The sequence below is a fragment of the Triturus cristatus genome, chromosome 8 (genome assembly GCF_964204655.1).
Source record: "Triturus cristatus chromosome 8, aTriCri1.1, whole genome shotgun sequence".
NCBI classification, from domain to species: domain Eukaryota; kingdom Metazoa; phylum Chordata; class Amphibia; order Caudata; family Salamandridae; genus Triturus; species Triturus cristatus.
In genome coordinates this window covers 1,185,165,121-1,185,181,227 of record NC_140591.1, presented here as the reverse complement: position 1 = coordinate 1,185,181,227, position 16,107 = coordinate 1,185,165,121, and the positions used below count along the sequence as shown (strand labels likewise).

Below are 16,107 nucleotides of genomic sequence, written 5' to 3'. Positions count from 1 at the left end.
AGTAGGAATTGGCATGCAACTGGGAGTGGGACCATTTCTTGTGCTTGGTGACAGATAACTTTGCCTTCTGCAATGATGGTATTCGGGTGCATCAGAGAGCATTTGTTGGGTGATTTTGAAGATTCAGAAATGCAGGTCTCTCAGCTGCCCCATCTCCCAGCATTGCTTCCTCACCCAACCATTTGAATGTTTCAGTTTATCACAACTCGTATATCTTACATTTCATAAACCATGTCTATTTAAATTACATCAGCTGCAATATAAATGAAGAATATAATTTGCAAACCTAAACCCGGCCATCAAATTATTCATAATCAACAAGGGTTCCAGAGGCCAGCTAGTTCCTCACAAGGTGTGCATATTATTCAGGTCCATAGACACACTCCACCCACGCGCATCAGTCGACAATACACTCCCCATTGCTATCAATGACTACATGGCAATCAGCTCCACAATTATTTTTTGTGAAGGGCTCAGGTGCCACTGCTGCCACTAGAGTCCTCACTGATCTGCTGCGTAGGTTCTCTACAAAGTAGAATGCTCTCCTCAGGGCCTGATATAGGATTAACTTCCAACAGTGTTCCGTCGGTCTATACCTCTATTCTCCATATCTGAATGACAATGTCTGGATGTGCGGACTGATGTGAACCTTTCATCAGATGTGCAGACCTAAAGTGTTGTGCAATGCCTGTAGGGAGTCCCTTCCCCCCCCCCCCCACAGGGGGCCTACTACCATTTGTGTCCAGTCCCATGTGTCATTTCAGGTTGAATCCCAAAACTTCTTTTGTACTGACAGGAAATATTTCCTTACATCCTGTACTCCCTGGGTATAATCAGGGAATATAGGAATTGAGCGACTTTCTAATTGTGGTGGGCCCTGACCCTCAAAGTGTTGCAGGACAGCGTCACAGTTTCGGTGGTTAAAGAGTCTAGCAATTATTGCCAGAGGGGGAGCCCCGGGCATAGGTGTGCCACTGCAATCTGTGTGCATGCTCTATCATGAAGAAATTAAAAAAAGTTGTTTAGGCTTTAATGTGTGGGTAATCCAGACTGCCAAGAAGCGTTCTGCAGAAGGACCCTCCTCACTCTATGGAAATCCAACAAAGTGCAAGTTTTTGCACTTAGCGAGTGCCCCTCTGCATACTCCATCCTATCTCCCATTATTGCTGAGTGAGCTTTCAAGGAAGCTACCTCTGTTTTTAACTGGCCAATCTCCATTTGTAGAGCACCAACCTATGGTCCTGTTGCTGTGACTTTCTCCACAACTTAAGAAGGTCCACCCTGAATACATTGACCTCAATGAATACCATGTCTATCTTGCCTTCATGGGTTACTCTGAAGCCCTGTATTGCTGCCGTTATGTCCGTTGATGAGGGATCCAGGGCCTGGGTGGACTGGCTCTGCCCTTACGGTTCCATGGATGGAGTGTAGTTTACTACCTTGCTGCTCATGGCCAGTTTTGGCACTCTGTCTTTACCCATTACGTGTCGCTCCCACCTCGTGTCTCTAGGATTATAGCTGATTTTACATAGGTCAACCGGCCAGGTCCTCGAATCCCTTAGACCAAACTGAAAAGTCAAGACGACCGCAAAGAGCAGCAAGGTGCAAAGCTGCTCCACAGACCCAATCTCACCACAGGTCCACAACCTCCCAGGACAGCAAGGAAGCACTTGGAGTTTTATTTTTTTCGATATATGACGTTACAACGCAAACAATTACAACGTATGTTTTACAACACGGTTTTTACATCGCAACTACCATTACATCGCATGATTTTACAACGCATGCCATTACAACGCATTTTTAAAAACTACCCTTACAACGCATTCTATTACAACGCATACACTTACAACGCATACCATTACAACGCATAATACTTTTAGGGCAACAGTAGGGTAAGTGTTGGATAGTGTAGGGGTAAAAATTACTATTCCCACTCCAGTGAGTGCAACAGTAGGGTACGTGTTGGATAGCGTAGGGGTAAAAATCACTAGTCCCATGTCCCCCAAAACCCATGCCCGCCCTAAAACTTTAAAAAAAATCTCCATTACTTACCTTTTAATGTTTTGTAATGGCATGCGTTGTAATGGCATGCGTTCTAGGGACATGCATTTAGGGACATGCGATGGAAAGGCAGTTGCGTTGTAAAGGTAGTGCGTTGTAATGACTGCATTGTAATGGATGTTTCCCGGAGGGGGGCTACAAGATTCAATCATCGCTACCCCCCTCAACTATCAGGACCAGCCAGCTGTCCCAGCACATCAACTACTTACCGCAGTTGTGTCAATGAGGATTTTACACAGGATTCTGCAAGAGACCAGGAACTCTTGGTAGGTACATCTAATCGGCCAACTGTTATGGAAGCTGGTAAAAACAATGTCTAAGTTCAGAAGAGGAGTTTTGAATTCATGCTAAACGGCACAGGTAAAAGGAATGGATGTCAGTGTGCAGTGGTGGCGCTTATGTACAACTCAGTGACATCACTTTCAGAGACATGAGCCCAGTGTTGCCACCTATCCACAGTGTGGCCACCCTATCGACATTTGGGAGCCATTGCAAAAAAGTTTCCAGATCCAGTCTGGCGCCTGGGGGAATTCAAATGGTGAGGATTCCAAGGGTGAGGAATTTGCGGTTATGAGTAACCATCAAAAATACTGCTTTTCATGGATGATGTAATGTTAGCCATACTAGAACCCCTTACCTCAACCCCACCTATTCTACAGATCTTGCTATAAGATAAACACCAAAAAGGCTATGATGAATCTTTGTGGCCCAGACATACAATGCTTAGAAGCCTCAGAAACTTTTCACATCAGAGAATATTTATTTAGATTCTTAGGGGTCAACAAAACACTGAAACTAGGGAAGTTGTAGGCGGTCAATGTCCCGGCCATAACTCTTAAGATTAAGGCCTGTGTTTTGTCTCTTGGCTGGGTCGAATAGAAGAAATCAAAATGAACTCATTTCGAGTTCACAGTACATATTCTAAGCACTCCTTATCAGGATAAAGAAGATTTTTCATGATTTTCAATGAAATGTGCTGAGATTTGTATGGTAGGGTAAACCGCCCAGACTTTCAGCAAAACTTCAACATACAAAGCAGCACAGCTACGTGTCCTGGGGGAGTTGTACAGAGAATTGTGCAAATGCTGGGAACTTAAGGATCCAACAGTAATTGGCAAGTCTCTTGTGGACACGGTCTGGCAACCAAAAAAGTCTGGACCAAAAAAATCTCGCATTATAGCCACGAACGATTCCCTTCAAGACATCTGGAACTCCTAAGTGCGGACCATGAGATTGATGACCTTTTCCTCCTCATAGTTGCCCATACATTTTAACACCGATTTCTACCCCGCGAAGCACAGTAGCGCATTCAAGAAATAGAGAGAAGACTGTAGGACTTTAGCTGCCATGTAACTAAGAACTGACGTGCAGTACTTTAAAGACTGAAAACTGAAATGTGGGCTTCCTGAAGGGAATCAACAATCATGGCATTAGGTTACTCAGCCAAAGTTAAGACCATATCTTAGTTGACCCTCTTCAAGGACATGTAACTACATTTTCAGGTACATCGTGGTGGTTTCAGTGATTTATAAGCTGGTTAGTGCCCCCCACCCATTCCCCATACATGCACACACACACACACACACATTGAGGGAAGAGAAAGGGACATGCATGACACGATGGGACAGAATCCGGCAGAGGGAAATACCCAGAGAAACTTGGGAGCATCTGAGGTACATATGTGGTAAAACATAGAAAAGGCGTTAAACATCAAGAGTCATTATTAAAAGTATGACAGGATAATACCTAACGTACAAGTTAATTACCTTCGGTAACAATGTATCTGTTAGAGACGATTCTAGCCGCAGATTCCTTAACGTAGAATTATCTATCCCCAGGCGTGAGACTGGACCCGGAAAACTTCTTTGCCCCAGCATCTGTGCGCGCCAGGGGCGGTACCACGCGACTCTGCCCTGACGTCGTCCGCGGGCGTGACGTCAGCGAGGTCACATAAGCCCCACCTTAGCGCGCTGACATCTGTTTTCTTCGGAGAACTTTTCCGCGCCACAACGCAGAGCTATCACAAACAAAACTGTGGAGAGTATGGGAACAGTGTGCGAAAAACAGAAAAGAGAGAAACGAAGGGTGAGGAACAGCCCCAGTCGGAAAAGTGCCAAGCACCAAGGCACAAGAGACCATAGCGGGGAAAGCCCTAGCAGCGAAAGAGCAGAGCACCGCTCTGAGGAACACCATTGCAAGCTAAGGCGACATCCTCCCAGGAGGCAGAAGCATGTGAAAAAGGGCAAAGCAGAAGAGAGAGAGAAAGAAAGACTGCAACCACCAGCCAAAACAGTGAAGATAAACAAGGCCGGAACAAAGGAGGAACAGCAATCCACCCCCAGACGACACCACCAAGGAGGGCCGTATCCCCTGAAAGGAGCGAAAAGGCCGAGGTACAGGAAAAAAAAAAAAAACTCAGAGGACTGCAAAAGAAGCAGAACCCCAAGCAAGTAAAACGTAGAAGAGTAAAAGCAGGCCCCTACACCGGAGAAAAGGAAGGGTGGAGTGATTCAGAAGCACACATGAACCAACCGACCATGTATCATAAGGGAAGGGGTGGAACAATCAAGCAGAACCAAGTATCCTGTCCAAGCAGAGCGAAGCGGAAACCCACAGGAGACCAGCCACCCGGATGGAGGAGAGTCCAGAAAACCACAGGAAAGGTCCTCGCAGAACAGGGTGGAAGGGCGGGCCATGAAGGAATCTGCGGCTAGAATCGTCTCTACCAGATACATCGTTACCGAAGGTAAGTAACTTGTACATCTGATAGAGACTACAAGCTGCAGATTTAGAATAGATACCCAAGCCATACCCAAAGGGGAGGAGGGCCTGCGAGACAACCTCCCCAATAGGAAGAAAAACAGGGACCCAGCAAGGTGAAGGGAAGACCAGGAGACCCCAAGCCCATGCAAGGTATAATGGGCCACAAACCCTCGTAGGGACAGACAGCCGCAGACGAGCACCCAGGAGGAAAGAACGACCCCAACTCCAGGGAGAAGAGGCAGAACCGGAGGCAGAGCCTGCCGTAGGAAAACACACAGTGACAGAGGACAGCCGAACAGGCATCAGTCGCAAGGAAGCAGGCAAGGCAGGAACGACTCCACAGCCAAGGAACGCAGGCATAAGAAGAAAGGCACAGGTGCGCAAAGCCCAAGCAGGACAAGAGGCAGGGGCACAAGGTAGCACAACAAGGGCCACGGCGGTGGGCCAGCACAAGCAGGCATTCACAGCCAACAGACAGCACCATGGAGCAGAGCACCCAGAACAAGCCAAGCGCAAGCCAAGGGCAGAGGCCAGGAAATGCAGAACAAGCCCCAAAGGAAGATCGTACAATAGACACACACCGACCCATGAAGAGAAATGGAACCAGCCATAAGAGAAAAAGGGGAAGGCACGGAGGACGGACCAAGCTGTCAACCAGAACACAGGAAAGCCAGGAGTAACCCAGCCCCCCTGGAACACCAGACAGAGGATCAGGCTGAAACGCCGGACAGGCAGGCGGAAACACAACAACACAACACCATAGACAGCATGTCAAACTGTCAAGCGATGAAGTGAACACTGAGAATAACGGAACCCGGAGCAGCGCAAGCCGCGCCCTGACAAGAAACAACAGACCGCACCAGCGGTATACAGTGATGCCAAGAAAGGCAGGGAACCCTAAAAAAGGGCAACCATACCTCCCCAGCACAAGACAGAGCTATTCAATAGCTACAAGTACTCCACATAGGGTATGATACGTCCCAAGAAAACATGGGAACACCTCTTAGGGAAAAAAATCCTGCAGCAGAGGACAGAACAAAAAGGACCTGTAGATAGAACCACTGACAGCTTGACAATCAGCCAATCAAAAAACACACCGAAGGCCCAACCTGAGGACACATATGGGTGGACCACAACCAAAGAAAGACAAAATCCAAAGGGGCTGTACCAGCAGCTGACAGCACAAAGGGGACAATTTAAGGACCTGAAGCCAAGTTACGGAGAAGGAGGACGGAGCCCCGCAAGGAGCCGCTGAATGGCAGCATCCGCATGGGTGTTAAATAAAAGCACCCCGTAAAAGGGCAGGTCAACAAGACGCTTCCTCATATTCTCAGGGAAAACGCTATCCCTCAGCCAAGCATGGCAATGGAGAGCTACTGAAGTCGCCATTGTGCGGCCGAGAGCATCAGAAACATCCAGGGCCGAACGAAGAATAAACGCGGCCAGCTCCCGGCCATCCATCACATGGCATCCCAGATCAGCATGAACACCTTCCGGAGAGGCAGAAGACAGAAGGGACTCTACGGACTCCCCCAAGCTGGAAGTAGCCCTGGCCAACACACAAAGCGTGTTGAGCGCCCGCAAAGCAGCACTAGAAGAAGCAAAGAGGTTTCGCCCCCAGGAATCTAACCATCTGGCCTCCTGTGACGGGGGAAACAACACCAAAGGTAAGGAAGGAAAAGCAGTTTGCAGAGGAGGGCCCTGAGTAGAAGAGTGGAAAGAAAGGCAGACTGGGTCGTGTGGAGCAGGACGGTGGCGGAGCGACTGGGGCACTGGATCTCCCGTGGCAGGACGCCCCCAGGCCCCCAGAAGAGAATTATGGAGCGAAGCTTCGAAGGTAGAACCAGCTCCCGTCCACCAGAGTCCTGATGGAGAACCTCCAGCAAATGGTCCGTAGGAAATGAGGTGGCAGGGTCGCCCATCTGCAAAATGCCAGCAGCCGTGGAAATGGCCCGGGCAAAGGCCAAACACACCTCCGTAGGGTGACGTGGGGGGGAAGCAATTCCTCCGTGGGCGACGGCTGTAAACTAAGCCGGCCATTCCCGAATCCAGCTGGAGGAACAAAAGACGGCGAGGAGCCCTCCCTGGAAGATGCCGGGGAAAAAGGCACGACGCAGCAGCCCGTCTCCGGGGAAGAAGAGACAAAAAGTTGATGAACCTCCGGGGAGGAGGGGGCCTCCGGAGACGAGTCGACGACGGCACGGTGCTGTGGAGTCCGCCACAGGTGCCGGCGTGAGGTCGACCGGCGCCGGAGGGGACACCGGGACGAACTCGTCCACCACTTGCACCCTAGGAGAATGGAGCGGGCCGGCTTTGGGGCGGCGAAAGTTTCAGCGCCGACTCGACCTCCGACGAAGCAGCTGCCTGCGTGAAGAGACGTGAGGGACCCGGGGACACGCCCCGGCCCCTAGCCAGCACCCGCGGCATCGCCAGGGTTGACAGCCGTCGGCGCCTGAGCGGCGTCAGCTCGGCTTCTGGCAAGGCCGCTGCCTGCCAGAAGACCGAGGAGGACTCTGGGGCGAGTCCCGGCGACCTCCCGCGACACCACAGGGGGTTTGCGGCAAGGCAGAGGCACCGTGGGCCGAAGAGGGGAACCCCGTAGGGCCACACCCAGACGACACCACACCTCCAGAGCCTGAAGCTGAACCTGTCGGCACTGGGGCCGGAGCTGCCGGTGACGCCGCGGAAGACCCAACACGTGGCAAGGGATCCGCGGGCGTCCCAGGAGGAGAAGGGGCCAAGGAAGCCTGCAGAGCCACAGCATAGGCCTCCATTTGGGCCCTAGTCGCCTCGGAGCCAGGAAACGGCGGGTAGGGTGGCGACGAATGATGCCGCATGTCCCGCAGAGAACCCGCGCCCTCCACAGAGCGGGGACCAGGCCTCGGAGAGAAGCTAAGAGACTTACCGATGGGCGAGCGACTCCCTAGGGTCCTCGGTGACGGGCGATGCCGAAATCGGAAGCGGCGATTCTTGGACCCTTCCGCGGGGGATGGACGCGGGACGACCGAGATCTGGACAACCGGGCTGAGAGGAGCTCCTGCCGGGACTTAGGCTTCAGATGCTGGCAAGCGTTGCAGTCCGTGGAATCATGGTGCTCGCCCAAATGCCACATACAAATAGGATGAGGGTCGTCACCGACATCTGACGAGCGCAAGACGAGCACGCTTTAAAGCCCGAAGGCATTCGCACACTGTCCCCCCAAGCAAAAGCGTGAAAAGAAGGCCTGAAAACAGGACAGAGACATGATTCGGATCCGCGTTGCACGCGGAAAAGAAGGAAACTGATGTCAGCGCGCCGGGGTGGGGCTTATGTGACCTTGCTGACGTCACGCCCGCGGACGACGTCAGGGGGGAGTCGCGTGGTACCGCCTCCCGGCGCGCAGAGATGCTGGGGCAAAGAAAGTTTTCCGGGTCCAGTCTCACGCCTGGGGATAATTCTACGTTAAGGAATCTGCGGCTACTAGTCTCTATCAGATACCGGATAAGTTAAAGGTAATGTTTAGGGGTCTCCAACCTTTTCTGTAACTTATGTTCAATTAAACTCATCGAGAGCTACTAATATTATTAGGGTCGTAATAGTGACCACATCAGACGAAATTACATTAGTGACTGCCATATGCAAGATAACTACCAGCCATCACCTTAGAGCATCAGGTCTGGTTGCCAGTAGTGATGTAACACGCATTGGCAATGCCAATAGCTCTGGCTTTATAAGACTGTTGTATGGTAATGTGCTGAATTACAAGTGAATAGCATAGGAATAGATATGCATTTCTGTGGAAGCAAAGAACTGTAGAATAATATTGGTGTAGGTTTAAAGGCAGGTAACAGTGCAGGTTAATGACTGCCCTCCTCCCACCTGTGCTGCTGTCAGAGAAAAACAACAAATTAGCTAGTTATCCAAGAGACTTTAAGGGGCACACACGGGGCATTGGAATGATATTATTGTTCAAGCTTAAACAGTTGACATATAAACAAAATGATCAAAGCTTCGTGGAGGGCAAGCACTTTTTTCTTGAAGAACATAACTACTGTCTAATGAAAACATGCACTCCTGGATTCGAACATGTGAGCGGGGCCAAAGCCACTGTACAGTGATGCTCCCATAACTGTCTGGTGACAGATGCGCTGTCAAGCCAGACCATAAAAAGGCTTTGTCAATATGGAATGCCTCTACATGGGTTAATACAGAACAGACTTCGCTGCAACACCTCTGGCACAGCACATTTGTCAAAATTATCCCCAATGCTACATGATTTAGCACTCAAAATACAGTTTTAAATATGTTTTGGATATTGAGTTATTTTTATCTAAAGATCAGCTCATAAAATCTGAAAATCAACACATTTTGTCCCCAATATACACTCTCAATTTTGGCATACCTAAATTAATTTAACCACGCAAAAGCTTTTAATTTAGTAGGCTGGGCTGCACACAGAAGAGCTACTTATATGCAGTTGGAGAGCTACCAGTAGCTCACGAGATACTCACTGGCGAATCTGGAGTTTACGGAACAATATGTTTCTGCTGAAGAAATTGAGTGGGAATTCTGCTTGACATATGGTGGGCATGTCCCACGTTACAAATAGTTTGGAGTACGACAGCTTCCACACCCAAGACCCTCCCACCACGCCTGACACCAGTGCACACAACCATGCCGTACCCCAAAAGATCCTGCTCAGCTGGTCTCCGCTAACCATAGATGACACACTCAAGACCATTAACAGCATCCACTCCGAAACCCCCTTTGACCCTTGCCCATATCACATCTTCCATACAGAAGCCACCTCCCTCGCCCCCGAGCTTCGCCGCACCATCAACTGCTCCATCGACACTGCCACCTTCCCTAATGACTGGAAACACGCAGAGATCAACCTCCTGCTAAAGAAGCCATCCGCTGACCCGACAGACCTCAAGAACTTCAGAGCCATCTCCCTGCTCCCCTTCCCAGCCAAAGTCATTGAGAAGTCCATCAACATCCAACTCTCCCGAGTTCTTGAAGGGAACCACGTCCTAGACATCTCCCAATCCGGCTACCGAAGCAAACACAGCACCAAGACCGCACTACTTGCCACCACCGACGACATCCGTTCCCTCCTCACCCAAGGTGAAACCACAGCCATCATCCTACTGGACCTCTTGGCCACCTTCGATACAGTCTCGCACCACACCCTAATCCCGAGACTCCACGGCACCGTCATCCAAGACAAGGCCCTGACTGGATCTACTCCTTCCTTACCGGCCAAAGACAGCGAGTCAGACTACCTCTGTTCCTTTCAGAACCTACAGAGATAAGCTGTGGAGCGCCCCAGGGCTCGTCCCTGAGCCCCACCCTCTTCAACGTCTACATGGCCCCCCTCAATGCCATCGTCAGGAACCCAGCTGATCCTCTCCCTCACCAACAAACCCACAGAATCAACTTCCGAAGCGGAATGAAGGCTGTTGCCACCCAGATAAAAGATAGCTGCCTCAAGCTCAACTCGGACAAGACTGAAGTACTCATCCTGGTACCCCCCACCCCATCAGCTTGGGATGACTCCTGGAGGCCAGCCGCACTGGCAACCCCCCCCTCACCCTCCCCCATGGGAGGGTGAGGGGGGGGGGTTACCACATAACCTCAGCATCTTACTGGACTCCTCAATCACAATGAATCGCCACATCAACGCTGTATCCTCCTCTTGCTTTCACACGCTTCTTCTGCTTCAAAAGACATTCAGATGGATCCCCCATAGCATCCAGAAAGACCGTCACCCACGCACACATCACCAGCAGACTCGACTACAGCAACGCACTTTACGCCTGCGTCACCCAGAAACTCATCAGAAACTACAGAACTTTCAAAACGCCGGAGCCATTGGTCCTCAACATCCCCCGCCACAGCAGCGAACACCTTTAACTCCACTGGCTCCCAGTCAACAAAAGAATTACTGACAAGCTCCTCACAGATGCCTTCAAAGCTCTGCGAACACAGGACCAGCAGATCTGAACCATCGCCTCTCGCTCCACGTACTTGCCAGACACCTTCGCTGTGCCCACCTGGCCGTAGCCACTGTCCTACGGATCCACAAGACCAGAACTGGAGGAAGATCCTTCTCCCACCTCGCCGCGAAGACCTGCAGCACCCTGCGTCTCCACCTCAGGCAATCTCCGCTGCTGACCTAAATCAGGAAGGATCTCAAGACCTGTCTCTTTTACTGAACCCCTGCACCCAGACGATCAGCAGCGACCCCCCCACTCCTCAGCACCTCGAGACCCTTACGGATGAGCAGCCACGCTAAATAAACCCCTGATTGATTGAGGTATTCTTGCAGTTGCATATGGTAAAGTACTAGTTACTTACCTTCGGTAACGATGTATCTGGTAGAGACGATTCTAGCCGCAGATTCCTTCACGTAGAATTATCCCCTGGATCCGGTAAAACTTTTTGCCCAGCATCCCTGTGCGCCAGGGGGACGGCATCACGTTACTCCGCCCAGGCGTCGTCCGCGCACGTGACGTCAGCGAGGTCACATAAGTCACACCCTGGCACGCCTACGTCAGTTTTCTTCGGAGAACTTTTCCGCGCCACAACGCGGAGTCAGCAGACAAAACTGTGAGAGTATAGGAACAGTGTGCGAAAGAGCAGAAAAAGGAATGGCAAGGAACACCACCATAAAGAGCAGCACCCGGCACTGCAGTACCCAAAGGCAGGGAAAGAATAAAGAACAGGGCAGCAACCCTGCCAGTACAGAGACAGCCCCCCCCCCTTCCCCGGAGACAAGTGACATATGTAAAAATGTCACGATAACATGCAACAGGACTACAACCCCAACCAAAGAAAAGGAAGGGGAACCAGTCGAGGACACACAGGGACAAAGGCAGAGGCACAGCCAAAAGACCCCAACCTCAAGGGTCGCAAAGAGCCAGAAGTACCAATAAACCTATCCTCCCATGTGACAACGGGGAGGAAAACGGGAGGACAGCCCGACAGAAAGAGGGAAAGAATGTACTCATAGAAGACACAGCCACCCACATGGAAGCGACTGCAAAAGACCAAATCACAAGCCCTCGCAGAACGAGGACCGAAGGGCAGTCCGTGAAGGAATCTGCGGCTAGAATCGTCTCTACCAGATACATCGTTACCGAAGGTAAGTAACTCGTACATCTGATAGAGACTACTAGCCGCAGATTCCTTCACGTAGAATAGATACCCTATGCATACCCAAGGGGAAGGAGGGTCTGGGAGAGGACCCCACCCACTGGGGGAAGGACAGAGGACTGCCCGGGGGACGAGTCCAAAATAGCCGACAGGAGTTTCATTCGGCTTCATCTGTTGGCACGCTGCACAATCAGTGGAGTTGTGGTGCTCCCCCAAACACCACATACAGATGAGGTGAGGATCCGTCACCGACATGAGGCGGCCACACGAACAAGTTTTAAAGCCTGAAGGCATTCGCACACTGTTCCCACACACGCAGCAACAGCAGAAGGGAAAGGCCTAAACAGGCCCAGAGCACAAACTGGATCCGCATTGCATGCAGAAAAGGAAAAAAAACTGACGTAGGCGCTCCGGGGTGGGACTTGTGACCTCGCTGACGTCATGTGCGCGGACGACGCCTGGGCGGAGTCGCGTGATGCCGTCCCCCCGGCGCGCAGGGATGCTGGGTAAAAAGTTTTCCGGATCCAGTCTTACGCCTGGGGATAATTCTACGTGAAGGAATCTGCCGCTAGTTGTCTCTATCAGATAGAGGTAGTTTGTGTTGCAGTGCCTGGTCTCCCAAGAAGGGATGAACATAAACAAAAGACAACCGAGTGGTAGGAGAGTTGAGGGTGAGCCACATGTGATTTTCTGTACAATGACCTCTGGATACAAACATCGTGGGGCAACTGGATTAGAACACCAACAATGCAACAAGGGAAGAAAAAATAAGAAAAGGGTAAAAGCAAATAGAAAATAAATATGGAGGGAATAGTTGGATACCTGATCCAAGAAGATCTGGTATCAATAATCCTGGGTCTGAGCCCGAATTACTATTATAAATTCAACTTTAGAGAGTGAAGGCCATTTTTTCAATTATAGCCGTCACCCATGATGGCCTTGTAAAAGTTACAGAAACAAGTTCCTAGCCCCACTCTGGCTACATGTTATGGGAAAGTCAGGGAGAGGACACATCTGGTGAAGGATAGGGGCATTTTACGTGCCATCTGGTAGCCGGTTCCGTTTTATATGGAAAAGAGTGAAGGGATGTAATATGCCCGCAGAAATGATGGGCTTGCAACTTTTTCACTGAGGGAGTTACACCCAAGGCAGGTGAAATCCAAGCCCATGCAAAATATTGACTATGGACTGTTACGGGTCGTTTCAGACCGGAGATGATGCGTCTGTTAAAAATGTATTTGCTCATTCTGGTAATCTACCAGGTGCTGGGAGGAGGAAAAAGGGGAACTGGGAGAAGGTTGGATGGGTATTACTATGATAGAGATCAAACAATAGTAAAAACTCTTCAGGTAGACTATCCCAATCATAATCTGTGAATTGTTATTGTGTTTGATCTGTGCTGAAATAATAATAAAAAAATGAAGTTTAAAAAAACCCTCTGACCATATGTCTGTCACTGATAATTGTACTGATCTCATCCACCGCAGTGATTAACACAGATCAGGGTGAAAGCCGAGTTGTCAGACAGCCGAAGCGTCAGATTTTAATTAAGAACATGAATTCCCTTGCCAACAGCTTCTTCTGCAAATTAGCTAGTGCAAGAAAAAGCGCAAATTGGGTGGTTATTACTTCTGTCAGACTAGTCTCTGCTTTTGATTTGACAGGGGACTCTCCCATATGTTCTAAACGTCTGGTAGAACTACAATCGCGAGGCAGAAGTTAATCATGGATGTCTGTCCTGGCAATACTGGAAGCTAGTCCTTTCAACAAGCCGAAAGAAGCAGATCATCAGGAGAATCTCCTTGATTTATTGACAATGGTGGCCTCTCATGTGTCTTCCACTCAGGTGAGATCCAAGTCACTTCCAAAAGGCCTCATCTGAGATCGAGGGGGTGAGACGGGGGTGGGGGGGAGAGTGGTAGCTCGCGGGGTGCAGGTTACTTTTGACGCCATTTTGGATGAAGTTGAGAGCGGGCTAATCATAGGATGCCCAAGACGCGGGCATCGGAATAGACCGAAGTGCAGTTCACTGGAGGAGTTACTTAAAGAGCTAGATAGGCAGTTTCTCTACAATGATGCAGTTTCAATAACAAGGACTCTAGACTCGAATCTGGAGGAGGACAGTATTCGATGAGGAATGTGCAATTAAGTTTAAGGTTGTCATGGGAGGGACCATAGAGGGTTGGATCAAAACTGTGCCGTGGTATGGAGGTTGTCTCAAAGAAATACTAAAGCTGTACCAAAGTGTGCTACCATCTATCTACTCGTCTGTTTTATTTCTAGCAAGTACCTAACAAATCGTTCTGATGTGCTGGTTTCAAGTGAATGACACCCTCTAAGAAGACAAAAAAACTTAAAATGCTGAGGCACACTGTTTTTTTTAAAACGGCATGCCTTCCTGAGGCGTTTTCAAAAAAAGTTAAACACATCAACGTCAATAAAGGGGGGAAAAGGCTTTCTAACAACCGCTTCTTTCATTCGTGCGACTACATGTGATGCCTGAAATTGGAGGCACATCTGATTTAACAACTACTGTTTCATACCTGGCAGGCAATTTGGATAGCTCTTAAAATCATGTGAGGAACAGCGAGGTTAAACTGTGCATTGCTGCCTTGCTGAGCTATAAACACAAAAGCTTTCTAGAAGCTGACAGCAGGAGATGGATTAATAAGGTTATTCCGCGATATATACGACCTTCTGCGTCAACTGGGAATTACCTGAATTCTGTTCAGCTCCACAACTGGTCCATGTTGACGATCTCGCACCATTGTTGCCTGCACAACTTTTCGGAAAGCTGCCTCCTGGTGAAAAAAAGAGAATAAGTTATTGAGTATATTTTTTAACTGATATACATTACACTTTCAACAACTTTGGTTTTAATAGCGAAGTCCCAAGGGGGAAAGAACATCTGTCCCTTCGCAGCATATCTGCTTAGGTTTTTAAGGTCATCGGTGCTAGATAAATACACACAGGTGGCATCTTCGGTCACCATTTATTACACCCTGCGTGTTTAGCATTATTATCTTCTCTGCTTAATTTGTCTTCTTTTTCACTGGGATGGTAGTAGGGGGAGCTACATCAGACAAAGATGGAAAAGGGCAACATTACATCCATAGCTTTGTCTCATTACAGACTTAAGTTCCCGAAAAATTCCCAACATGGGCCTCAGATTAGGACCAATATATCTATTTGCTGCTAGACTCTGGTACTAAGACAGATTATGTTCCTAAATGTAAGAAATGAGTAGGTATAATTACTATGGTCTCCCAAGAAATGATGAACATAAACGAAAGACCACTGAGTGGTGGGGGAGTTGAGGGTGGGCAGCATGTGAGTTTCTGCATAATGACCTTGGGATACAAAAATCGCGGTGCAATTGAATAACAACACCAATAACCAATAACAAAGGAAGAAAAAATAACGAAAGGGTACGGGTAAATAAAAAAACTGTTGAAAATAAATGTAAAATTAAGGGGAAAGTATAACTGAAAGGAAGGACGTATTTATTTTAGTTGAAAAAAATAAATAAAATAAAGACAAAGGGTACGGTAAACAAGGGTAGGCCCACCCTGTCCCAATCCAAAACAAGCATTTGCAATGCAATAGGTCTCGCAATGCGAGATTTTGAGCTATTGGCATTGTAAATGACAATGCCTTGTATTTGTGTATAAAAAACTGCAATAATAAAAGGCATTGTCATTTACAATTCCAATAGGTCAAAGTTTCTAAAATGAAAAACCTATTAGACTGTAAATGCTTGTTGTTCACAAGCGCCCCATGCTGGGCTTTCACGTTGATAGAGGCTACACCCCTTTCTTTAGACGAGCCTGTCTAAAGAAAGGTCAGCGGCTGCTATTCAAGTTAAAGAGCGGTGTGGGGCGTTTTTACCAATTTCGAAGTGCATTAGAATCGGCTGGGAATTGACTCCTCGGCAGAGACCTGGGAGCGAGATCGAGGGGCACCTGGACGTCCTCAAGACTTCTCATGAGGACAGCTTGGGCTTCATCTTGGAGTTTTATTTACTTAACGACTTTGACTGTGATAAGCCGTCACAGGAATGGGTCTGTGTTCTCAACTTTCAGCGAGAGTGCCCTTATGTGACTACCTCCAGTGTTCAGCGACGTACAACTTGGCTTTGCGTTC

At 49.0% G+C, this 16,107-nt stretch overlaps 1 protein-coding gene across 1 annotated transcript in view; it reads right to left on the bottom strand.

Moving 5' to 3' along the window:
- The window catches only part of LOC146805589 (E3 ubiquitin-protein ligase HERC2-like), a 1,563,844-nt gene that overhangs the window by 114,414 nt on the left and 1,433,323 nt on the right, over positions 1-16,107 (bottom strand). Inside the window, 1 exon segment of the mRNA XM_085622871.1 lies at positions 14,682-14,765. Within this exon segment, the coding sequence (XP_085478997.1) occupies positions 14,682-14,765 (84 nt within the window).